Genomic DNA, 11,957 nt, shown 5'->3' on the forward strand with positions numbered 1-11,957 from the left:
CCTTCAGGGGCTGAGCTCCCCCTCCCAGAAAGAACACTTGAAACACACAATAACTTATTTATTTTCCAGGCCAGAGGAGGGGTTCCAGACACAGTTCTGGGCCCTAGAACCCAGAAGGGGGCCGAGCAGGGACTGGAGGAGCAGAGGTCTCTCCATCCAGCCTCCCCCGGGACTGGAAAGACCTCCAACATTTGCAGCCAGTGATCTGGGGTCTCACAGCCCAGGGTACAGGGCTGAGGCTCCAGGTCAGGGGGTCTGTGAGACCACCGGGTACAGGAGGGCCAGATGCTCAGCACCCTGCACGGGCAGTGGGCGGGAGCTATAATGGAGCACCAGCTCTGGCACACTGGGGAAAGGGCCGCTGTGCTGACCCAGCACGAACTGGTTCTCTCGGGTGCGCGCGAACTTCAGGTGCAGGAAGCCCTGGCTGCTCCTGGGGACAGGGGTCAGGTCAGAAGGGGCACCCAGCACTTCAGGCCCGCCCACACCCTCCAAGCCTAAAGCCACTCCCTGGAGGACCCTAGGAACCCGAGCCTGGCATCCTCAAATATTTCTGGTTAACAGCCACTTGGCATCAAGCTGTTGACTCGTTCCACACTGTGGGTTGCCTTCTGCGCTTGTCCCTTGTGAAGACAGGCTGGAGTTCTCCCAGTTGGAGGTCCCTCCCCAAGAACACATAAGGCACTTTCTCTCCAAACCTCCTGATCCCTTGTGCTACCCATCCTGGTTACCCTCAATCAAGGGACCTCCACCTCCCCCTCCCTTTTTTTTTTTTTTTTTTTTTGGCTTTTCCATGAGGCTTGATGGATCTTAGTTCCCTGATTGTACCCTCACCCATGGAGTCCTAACCACTGGACTGCCAGGGAATTCCCTAGGGTCCCTTTCCTCTACGTCTCTGGTAGGTGAATGACATAGAACCTGGAAATGATTCTATCACCATCATTAGTATGAATTAAGCGCTTCCTGTTTCCTGGGGATTCTTCTCAACACTTTTTCACCTTTCCCCCTCTTTTAATCGTAGTATTAAAACAAACTGGATGCTATTATTGTCTTTGTTTCACAGATGAGGAAACCGAGGCCCAGAGAGGTTGAATGATTTAGCTGAGGTCACACAGCTAGGAAGTGGCAGAGGCAGGATATGAACCTACTTCCAAACCCTCTTCAATCTTGACCTTTTAGGAATCTCACACTCAGAAACCTGGTAGAATCTTAGGAGCGTTTTGTAATCAGACACACTTAGAATCTTAGGCAGAGAAGCACGTAGAACCAGGGTATCAAACTCAAACGTCTACAGGGCCACTGAGATTTTGGCCCTGAATCGACACAAATGGATATACTTTTAAACCTGGAAGGAGTCCAGAGGAAACTTGGACACCTAGTTCCTCATCTCACTGAAGTTCTAGATTTACTGTATGGCTTCCTCTCCATTGTCTTGCGTACCTCCAGTTACAGGGAGCTCGTTCTCAGTAGGAACCATGCCGGTAGCCTCTCTGAAAGCCCCACCTTCTGACCTAGAAGCTCTGCCCACGGCTCCCATAAGCCCCACCCACTGGCCTGAAAGCTCTGTCCATCCGCCCTGGAAATCCCACCCATCGGCTCCTGGAGCCACACTCCTCTTCTCCAGCTGAGTTCAGTCAAAAGCTTGACAGTCGAAGGCATGCAGTCCTGTGACCCTCTGTCCCTCCAGAAGATTGGGGTCTCACCTGAGGGACAGGGAGCAGTCTTGGGGGCTGCTCTCACTGAGCCGCACAAGGTAGCTGCCTTCCTTGCAGAGCGACAGGAGGTTCTCGGCATCCGCCCGGCTCAGCAGGCCGTGGAACCACCTAGGGGGTGGGGACAGATGTCTCCTGAAGGCGATCCCCCTTCCAACACATCCTGGGGCTGGATGTAGGCACAGCTCATTCAAGGACTTGTGACACCCAGGCAAACAAGGGAGACAAATTCCCTTGGATTTCTCAAGAGGAACTTGGTTTTCAGGCAGACAAGGGTCTCTCTGTGAGTCAGGTAAACCCAGGTCCACCTGGACCTTCTCCCTCCAATTCAACATGTACCCTTGACTTTGATCTTTGCAGCCTCCCTCAGCTGAGTGCCCAGGTGTCCTCAACCCCTCCCTCCAACTTGCATCACTTGCACATCACTTTCAGGAGATTTGCTGCATCCTGTATCTCTTGAGAGTCCCTTGGACAGCAAGGAGATCAAACCAGTCAATGCTAAAGGAAATCAACCCTGAATACTCTTTGGAAGGACTGATGCTGAGCTGAAGTTCCAATACTTTGGCCACCTGATGCTAACAGCTGACTCATTGGAAAAGACCCTAATGCTGGGAAAGACTGAAGGCAGAAGAAGAAGAGGACACAGGATGAGATGGTTGAATGGCATCACCGATTCAACAGATATGAACTTGGGCAAACTCTGGGAGATGGTGCAGGAGAGGGAAGCCTGGAGAGCTGCAGTCCATGGGGTCACAAAGAGTCAGACACGACTTTGCATCTGAACAACAGCAACATATCCCCACCTACCTGTACATTCTTTACATAATATTTTTCTTTAACATGCTCAGACAGAGGGAGCAAAGTGTCAAAGACCAATGAGCACCAAAAAGTTGTTTGTATTGAAAGAAAATACCCCATGCTTGTGTTAATTAGGTAATCCTGTACCACCCACCTAAGAGGTTTGGGAATGGCTGTGCTAAACACGCCCTAGTACTCACAGGGCTGGGCTCTCAAGGCTCAGGGAGTTCTTTGAGGAACATCTAGGCTAGAGGAACACAGAACACCCAGACTTTCCCAGCTTGTGAGCTTCATTCCAGCCTAAAGTTGGAACCCCTTCAAAGTCTTGATCTTCCCACTTTCACCAAAAGATCTCTTGGGGGTGAGAATGATTTTTGTCTCTTCACTCTCAGGCTTATAAATCCCACCCAAGGAAAGGGAGGAAATCCCTATTCTGTGTGAGGCAGGAACTCTCTTGGAAGTGTTGAGCCCGAGCTTCAGAGAGGTTGAGTGACTTGCCCAAGGTCACGGAGCCAAAAATTACAGAGAAGGGATTTGAACCCAGAATCTGAGGCCAGAGGGAGTGGAGACACCTGCTCTTGCTTTGCACCGAGCTGGGTGTCTAGCGCACACGAGGCGCTGTCACCCAGTGAAGATTAGTTGAAGAAATGAATGAAGTGAATGAATGAATCCAAGTTCCTCCAGCCCCCCTGGTCCGAGAAATCTGTGACTAGTATGGGGCAGGGAGGGATTCAACCCGGCTCTTCCACCTTCAGCTTCCTCACTCACGGCTGTTTTTCCAGGGGCAGGGTCGGGTCCACGCGCTCTGCAGGCTGGGGGCTTCTGGGCGGCGGTCTCCGGAGCTCCTTGGCTGAGCCCGAGGTTCTTTCCCAGTCTGGACTGTCAAACTGAACTGGAGGAGAAGGTTTAAAGAGAAAATGGTTAAGTCCCGCCTATCTCAAGAGGGTGGGATAGGAACAAGCCAATGGAATTTCAGTAGGAAGGCGGTGCCAGCTTAGGGCAACCTATCAGAATCCAGAAGAAGAGGGGGTTGGGTTTAAGGTTGGGGCGGGGGGGGGATTGGTACACCAGCAACCAATTAGCCTTCAGAAGAAAGGGGTGTGGTCATTCCCGAATCTGGTGGCATCGAAGGGTGGCCAGTTCCCTGAATGATAAATCAGAGAGCAGGGGACGTGGCTAGAGGGGCAAGTGGGAAGTTCCGCGAGATTTTGGCCAAGTCACAGAGAATGTAGAATGTGTTAGTCGCTCAGTCGTGTCCAACTCTTTGCGATCCCATGGACTGTAGACCACCAGGCTCCTCTGTCCTTGGTATTCTTCAGGCAAGAATACTGGAGTGGGTTGCCATTTCCTTCACCAGAGGATCTTCCCGATCAGGGATCAAACCTGGGTCTCCCGCATTACAGGCAGATTCTCTCCCGTCTAAGCCACCAGGAAAGCCCAGAGCTAGACAACCGCCCCTGATATACAGACTGGTAGACTGAGGCACTAGCTCCAATTTCCCTCACAATTATACAACTTCTTGGGCAGATTTGCGTTCGCACAACTCTTCCTGAAGTTTATTTCTTAAAGGTGACCTTGAAAGTGAAAAGTGGAAGTTGCTCAGTCGTGTCCGACTCTTTCTGACCCCCTGGACTTACACAGTCCATGGAATTCTCCAGGACAGAATACTGGAGTGGTAGCCTTTCCCTTCTCCAGGGTATCTTCCCAACCCAGGAATCGAACCCAGGTCTCCCACATTGCAGGTGGATTCATTACCAGATGATCCACAAGGGAAGCCTTGCTGCTACTGCTACTGCTGCTAAGTCACTTCAGTCGTGTCCGACTCTGTGTGACCCCATAGACGGCAGCCCACCAGGCTCCCCCGTCTCTGGGATTCTCCAGGCAAGAACACTGGAGTGGGTTGCCATTTCCTTCTCCAATGCAGGAAAGTGAAAAGTGAAAGTGAAGTCGCTCAGTCGTGTCCGACTCTTAGCGACCCCATGGACTGCAGCCTACCAGGCTCCTCTGTCCGTGGGATTTTCCAGGCAAGAGTACTGGAGTGGGGTACCATTGCCTTCTCCAAGGGAAGCCTTAGGTGACCTTATTATTCCTCTTTCTACAGAAGAGGAAACTGAGGTTCAGAGACTTGTCCAAGCTTACCCAACTCAGAAACTGACTCTAAGAAATGCTACTCTCCTCCCCAAAGCTCCTGTGTAATTGAGTACTTTAGCACTCAGTTTACAAGTGCTCTACTCAATAGGTACAAGTTAGAGAATTGAGACTCAGGGAGATAAAGTCATTAGCCCACGTAAGAGACACAAACCCAGATCTAGTCTTGACACCAAAGCCTATTCCTGCACTGTAGTGAGCAGAATGAGTAGATTCCACTGCATTCGAAAAGAGATTTCAGGGAACTTCCTGGCGGTCCAGTGGTTAAGACTTCTTGCTTTCACTACCAAAGGCCTGGGTTCAATCCCTGGTCAGTGAACTAAGGTCCTGCAAGCCTTATGGCATAGTCAATAAAATAAAATAAAAATAAATAAATTAATTAAAGGGGTTTCAGTTTCCAAGGAGGATACAGGTTCTCCTGGAAAGAGAAACTTATGACTATCAGTCATTCACACTTTAGTGAGAATTAACAAACTACCAAAGTGACAAGTGATGGAGGTTTACTTTGTTAGTTGCAACAGGGGACATGACCAGAGCAGAAAATAGAGGGACACAGATCTTCAGAAATCAGGGTAAGAGAATCACCTGCAAACGCCTTGGAGATATGGTCTTTCTTCCACTCCCAGGGCTGGTCATACTCATCTGCTGGCCGCTCATCTTCCTGGGGCAGCCGACTCTGTCGAGGTTTCTGCCCTGAAGGGGGCCCATCTCCCAGTTCTTGGTCTTGCTCCTCATAAGGGGTGTCATACAGCTGCACCCTTCTGCATGGCAGTTCTGGGAGACCAAAGATACTGCTCAGCTCCCACTCCCACCTGGGAGCCTGTCACCTTCCCTCCAAGCCCTGCTTACTCACCACTCATGACCCGTTGGGCATCGTAGGGCTCCATGTAGCCATCATCCGGGGGTGGTGGATGGGGCTGGGCATCAAAGGGGTCCGAATACTCGGTGTCGACTTTCGACTGGACAGAGAAAGGCAAGAGAGGGGGTCAAGGACTCAGGGGGACCAAGCCTAGCTCTGGGTACCCATGCTGTGCCCAGCATGGGTACAGTACACCTCTTGCCTGCTGTCTCTGATCTATCTGACACACGCTGTCCAAGCAAGTGGTTTTTTTTTTTTTCCACTCACAAGTGTTTGCAAGTAGATCATCCCTTGCTCTCTTCCTCTGACCCCTACCTCCCTCCTTCAATCATTTTAATATTTATCAGGCGCCAGTACTGTTCCAAAAGACTTCAAATATATTTACTGGTAGTACCAACACTCAGTAAGTACTTTATCCCCATTTTACAGATAAGGAAACCAAGGCACATACAGGGAAGTGACTTGCTCAGGGTCACACAGCTGATAAGTCAGAGGCAGCGTTTGATCCTAGGTTGTCTGCTTCCCCGAGTCCCTGCCTCCTCCTACCTTTCTCTGTGCCATTAACCACTACCAGGCAGGCTCCTCTGCCCATGGGATTTTCCAGGTGAGAATACTGGAGTGGGTTGCCATTTCCTTCTCCAGGGGATCTTCCTGACCCAGGGATGGAACCCGGATCTCCTGCATTGCAAGCAGATTCTTTACCATCTGAGCCACCAGAGAAGCCCCACTACCAGACACAGCCTCCCATAATTCCCCTTGAAGTCTTTTCTGTCTCTGCTGATGGTGTATGGTGGACCTTCTGATCATTTAGGAAAAATACTGGGAAAAAAAAGTATGGGCATTGGAAGCAAGTCTGGTTCAAGTTCTAAACAAGTTAGAGCCATGTGACCTGGGACCAGTCACTTTTCTTCTGTGAGCCTCAGTTTCCACTTCTGTAAAATGGGTGTAACAGAGGAAGGGTGGAGAGGGGTGGTGAAGATGTTGAAGTGCCCCATAGGAAACCGACTCACTCAGATCTGTTTGAGAAAGATCCCTTCAGCTTCTAAGAGGAAGGGAAGCTGGGGGAAGGGATCCAGAAGGGGGAACTTAGGAAGCTGGAGGAAAGGGGTACAAAGCCAATGAGAGAGGGAGGCGGGCAGCCAGTACTGTGAATTGAAAGGAGACAGACATCAAACTGCCAAGCAGGTGGGGGATTGGGGGAAGTGGGCTGGTGGCCTGGTCTGCCCCTGGGATAACACCTAAAGAAGATCCCCAAAATCCAGGGTGGGGGAGCCAGCCTGGCCCTCCCCACCCAGTCTCCGGGGCCCACCCAGCTTAGGGTACTTAGCCACGCACCTCTTCCCCGGGGCTTCCCAGCAAGACCTTGGCTCTGGCAATGTCGACTGCCTCCACCTTGATGAGCCGGTGCTTTGGAGAGTCGTACTTCGAGTCTCCAGGGCCCTTGGAGTCCCCGGGCCCCCCGGAGGAATCGGGCTCTAGGCGGCTATCGGCGTCCTCGTAGGGGTCTTCAAAGTCCAGATCCTTCTGCTCGCGGTAGGCCCGCAGGATGTCGCTCTCGGTGTAGTCGGGGGTGGGCGGCTGCGGAGGGGGCCGCCGACCGCCAAAGCTCAGGTAGTCTCGGAGCCACTTGGCCATCTGAGCGCGTGTCACCCCAAACCTGGCCACTGTCAGCGGGGGACCCGCATGCCCTCTTCTGGGCCCTCTCCCTCGGCAGGGTCCCCAGGGAAAAGGTAGGAGGGGAAGGAGGAGGAGAAAGATCAGGTGTGCCCTTTGGCTGGGCTCAGAGGAGGGTAAAAGGGGAGAAAAAGGAGGAGACGAGAAGAGGGAAGGGAAAGGAGGAGCAAAATTGCACCTTAGCCCAGCTCTGGAAGGACGGCGTGGGAAGCGGGCGTCGCGCGGGGCCCTGAACGCCGAGCGCGGGGTAGTCCGGCCGGAGCCAGGGGCATCCGCGGAAGCGCGCGGAGTTTCCGCGGGCAGAGCGGTCTCGTGCGCGGCGCGGCCACCCGCCGCCTCCGGAAAGCTCTGGAATCCCCCTCCTGGGAGCCGAGGGCGAGGACAGCGCCGCCAGCGGACGTCCCCAGCCTTGGCTCAGCCCGGACGCCTGGGTTCTCAACGCAGGGGGCGGGCTCCCCGGGGGCACGGGCGCCGCGCGCAAAGTTGGGCCGCGGGGACGGTGACCCCGGTGGGGCGCATCCTTTGTTGCGCTCCTCGCCGCTCCGGGGGGAGCCCCAAGCCCGGGGTCCCCGGCCCCGCCGCCTCGATCCGGCCCGAGTCACGGGCACAAAGGGAAATAAAATCTCCTCCAATCCCCCTTCACGCTTTCGGAGAGACTTTCACCGCCGCCGCCGGCGCGCGACCGGGAGGTGGGACTTTGGGGAGGGGGCGCTCGGGCGGGCGGGCGCCCCAGTCCCTACCAGCCCCGGGCCGGGTCCAGAGCAGGGACGTCAAGGCTTCCCCGCCTCCCCCTCCGCGGGTTCCCCCGCCCCTCCCCTCGCCCTGCGCTCCCCTCCGAGGTGAGTGAGACCTTCAGCTGTTCTGGGGAGGCAGGAGAGCCGCTGCCCGCGGAGGGAGGGGGGTATGCGGAGCGGGAGTCGCTGGGGCCAAGGCCGCGGCGGCTGGACAGTGACCCGGAGGACCGAGGCTGGCAGGAGCGAGCGAGGAGCGCGGGAGGCAGGAACCCACAGGCGCTGACCTTGCTCTGCAGAGCAAGAGGTGCTGAGGTGGGGAAGACGAGAGGAAGGCGAGGTGGAAATTGACCAGGAAAGAGGGTGGGCTGGACTTGACCGCGAGAAGGGGTGAAATTGACCAGCAGAGGGGGTGAGAGTGACCACTGTTGAGGGTTGAAATTGAACCAGGGTCTGGCAGTGAAACTGACCAGGAGAATGGGGGTGTGGAAATTGTTTCAGAGGTCATTGGCTAAAACAGATATTGACGATGACGCCGGAGGAAGTGTGGGGGGGACAGAAGGGAAGGGGTTCTGGCTTCCCCTCCCCCAAGAGGGCTTTCCTCTGTCCCCCTCTCCCCAGGGGACCCATTGTGGGATGGGGGAAGGGGTTGGGACAGCTGGCCAGGGGAAGGGAGATGGTATCAGTGCCTGGCCTGTGTCTTCAGCATCTGTCCCTTTGTGGCTTCTGGGGGTGGAGGGAGGGAGGGAGCAGAAATGGGGAAGGGGGGTCTCGCCTGGTTTGGCTGCCTCTTGGCAGCTGCAGCTGTCTGGGGCCGAGGATACTGAGGGATTTGGGGGGAGTAAGAGAGCCCAGGGAGCTACTGACCAGTCCCAAAAGAAACACATTTTTTTCTTTTCCCATAGAGGGGCTTATTCAGGGACCCCTAATAGAAGAATAAGAGGGGTGGTCAGGAAGGATAGGACCTCAGGCTCCCTTCTCCAAGCCCCTTAGAGTGGGCGGGTGCCTGCAATTTGGAAGGGAGGGGAAATAGACTAACACCGCTATAGAGTTGCACCCCCTCCCTTCAGAATAGTGGGGCCCGGGCAATGTCTCCTGATTTGAAAAAGGGGGCTTCTAACAGGAAACCCTCAGAGATCGGGGAAAGGATTGCCAGGAGGGAATGACTTATTTTTCATCCCCCGTGGGGAAACCGAGGAGGAACAGAGAAGGGAGAGACACCTCACAGCTTAGTTCTGCCCAGGTGCCATGATATGGCCTGGCGTGGAGTGGCATTCAACACCCATCAGGTCTCTTCACGAAGTCAGAGATTCTCCATCTCCCCTGCACTGTTAGCCCCATTTTCCAGATGGGAAAACTGAGGTCCAGAGCCAGCAAGGCAAGGTCCCTCACAGCAGCAGGGGTGTCCGGATGCCCTCGCCTTCCCTTTCCTGCTTCGGCTGAGTTGTTGGACACAAACCTGTTGAATTCGGTCCTCCCCAATCTCCCCAAGAGCATTCACACCCCCCGCCCCACCCGCCCTCAGCATTCAGCAATGAGGCAGCATCCCTGGGGACTGCCAGGGAGCACATCGGGTAATTGTCCTGTTTTCTGTCAGCCGCAAGGCAATTCCCCGGCTCCAGGATGAGCTGTTGACAGATCTCATCAAATCCGAGTCCTCTCCCTGTCAGATAAATACACGACGTCTAAGGTATAAATATTTGAAAGGGGCCTTCTAATTACAGTGTGTGTCAGGAATAGCAATTAGGGGCCCTGGAGGCAGAATCAAACGGCGTTTGACTTCCCTGTGCTTTTGAGCCGGCTTCTCCTGGGGCTGCCCCAACTCCCACCGCAGGAGCAGGGATGGGGCTCGGGGAGGAGCGAGAGGCAGTGGATGAAGGGGAGAGCCGGGCTAGGGGTCCCACAACCCTGTGGTAGTGTGACCTTGAATAGCCACATAACCTCTTGGGCTTTGCCTTTCAATTAGGGGAACGGGGAGCAAGGGAGCCAAGCCAGGAGGCGGGCACTGTCTGGACAAAGGCAAGGAGGTGGGTGGTCTGGGGTCCTGGGCTGAGGGAGCTTCCCTTCCCCCAGCACTGAGGGTCTGAGAGATGGTTTCTCAGGGTCTCCTCCGAGGTGGCGCTCTGTTTTTGGAATCCCAGCCCATGTGACCTCGCGTTAAGTGACCTGGCTTTGTTTTCCTGTCTGTGAAATGGGACAACAGCCAGCCACTGTTGAGCGCTTACTGCCTCACACTGTTTTGGGTGCTTTAAAGATTTTGAGGTATAATTCACATACCCCACAATTTACCCACTCAAACTATATTTCCATGGGTTTTTAGTATGTTCATGAGGCTGTGTGATCATCAGTAATTTCAGAGTATTTTCATCACCCCCCAAAGAAATCTTCACCTGCAATTAGCAGTCACTTCCGGTTCTTCCCAGACTCCCCCTCCCCCCCCCCACCAACCCCTGGCAACCATCAACCCATTCTCCGTCTCTGGGATTTGCCTGTTCTGCACATTTCATACAAATGGAATCACTGTGTGACGTTTTATGTCTTGGCTTCTCTCACTGAGCATCACGTTTTCAAAGTTCATCCAAATTATGGCGTGCATGTTTCATTTCTTTTTATGACCAAATGATATTTCCTTGTATGGCACACAGTAGGTACTCAATATATGCTTACGGTGGCTGGGACATCAGGAAGAAGCAAGAGGAATCCCTGGCTGCGGGTCCCCGTATCTGCAGTGGGGATGGGAGCCAAGGCACTAGGGCAGGTGGGAACCAGGTTGGGGGTGACCTATGATGGGGCTTGAAACCTTCCGATCTGATGGAGGGGACGTCGCCTCAACTTAGGGGCTCCTAGTCTGATAGGAGAGTTGACCTTTGCCCTCAGAATCTACTGGACACAGCCCTGCCTTTCTTAGCTCACAGTCTGATGGGAGAAACATGGTCCTGCACTGGGAAGCCCCCAGTCTGATGGAGGAGATAAATACATGTGTTAATAAGCTACCAGTCTGAAGGGAGAGGCATAGCTCTGACTTAAGGAGCTTTCAGTCTGATGGAGGAGGCGTGATCCTCCCCTTTGATGCTCCCAGTCTGATGGGGGAAATATGTACTTGCTTTCAAGGGCTCTCAGTCTAATGGAGACATGGCCCTGCAAGGCCCATCTCCAACCTGATGGGGGAGGCACCGACCAGCCCCTGGAAGCTCGCAGTCTATAGGTCCTGGTGATCAAAGGTGTAGCCTCCGAGCCTTGCGGTTTCAAAGCCAGGTCCTGCCCCTCACCCACTCTGTGAAATGGGGAGCACGTGCCTGAGGGCATGGGCGTGTAGGGAGCTCGAGAAGCATGAGGAAGCAGGAGCAGCCCCTTGTCTCTTTGTGGAGCCCAGGCTCAGGCAGGCGGGGGCTCCAGCAGAGCAGAGGCCACCCCCAAACCCCGGTCCCTCTGATGTGCTCCGGCAGCCAGGCAGCCCCCAGGGGAGTTGATGGAGGAGATTCCGGATGAGGCCTGACAGCTCCCAAGGACCAGATGACAGACATGGAGCTTGTGGGGAATGGGACTGTCAGCAGTGAGGGGGGAAGGGCAGGCTCCAGAGACTAAAAAGGGGAAGATGGTCTGGGGGAGGCAGGCTCAAGGCAGGCAGTGGGTGCAGGGTGAGGCCCTGGAAGGTCAGCACACAGGACAGACCCCAGTGTGTTGCTATGCAATCCCTCTGCCCACTCTACCCTGGAAAACCCAGCAAGGCAATTGGGGGCTGAGAGCCAAACTGTTCCCAGGACAGGGGCAGGAGAACAAAGTGTAAAGCCCTGCAGGAAAAATAAGAATGAAAGAAACAATTCCAGCACGGTGGAAAGGGGAGTGGGGCAGAGAGCAGGCAGAAGCATGTGGTTTCCTGGGCCTCAATTTCCTCCTCAGTGAATGAGACACCCACTCAGGCCACACACATTCAATGAACACCTACAAAATACAAGAATGATCTCAGGTGCCAGGGACACACTTGTCAACACACAGTCCCTTGCAAAGCCTGAGGGGTCTGCAGGTAGACCCTCA

General features: G+C 54.4%; 1 protein-coding gene across 1 annotated transcript; it reads right to left on the reverse strand.

Annotated features, from left to right (window-relative positions):
* Positions 1-66: 66 nt before the first annotated feature.
* Positions 67-7,885, reverse strand: SHD (Src homology 2 domain containing transforming protein D). Its single transcript, XM_005895964.2, has 6 exons — positions 6,853-7,885; positions 5,512-5,617; positions 5,244-5,432; positions 3,279-3,402; positions 1,704-1,823; positions 67-433 (listed from the first exon to the last, which is right to left on the reverse strand). Exons 1-6 carry the CDS (start codon positions 7,150-7,152, stop codon positions 247-249), a joined length of 1,026 nt encoding a protein of 341 aa, XP_005896026.1. The 5' UTR covers positions 7,153-7,885; the 3' UTR covers positions 67-246.
* Between the last annotated feature and the right edge of the window lie 4,072 nt (positions 7,886-11,957).

The sequence above is a fragment of the Bos mutus genome, chromosome 7, assembly GCF_027580195.1.
Source record: "Bos mutus isolate GX-2022 chromosome 7, NWIPB_WYAK_1.1, whole genome shotgun sequence".
Lineage (NCBI taxonomy): Eukaryota > Metazoa > Chordata > Mammalia > Artiodactyla > Bovidae > Bos > Bos mutus.

Coding starts and splice junctions, on each gene's coding strand:
- SHD (XM_005895964.2), bottom strand. CDS start 7,152: ATGGCCAAGTGGCTCCGAGACTACCTGAGCTTTGGCGGTCGGCGGCCC. Junction 5,618..6,852: donor TGGGAAGCCCCGGGGAAGAG/GTGCGTGGCTAA, acceptor TTCTCTGTCCAG/TCGAAAGTCGACACCGAGTA. Junction 434..1,703: donor GACTGCTCCCTGTCCCTCAG/GTGAGACCCCAA, acceptor CCCTGTCCCCAG/GAGCAGCCAGGGCTTCCTGC.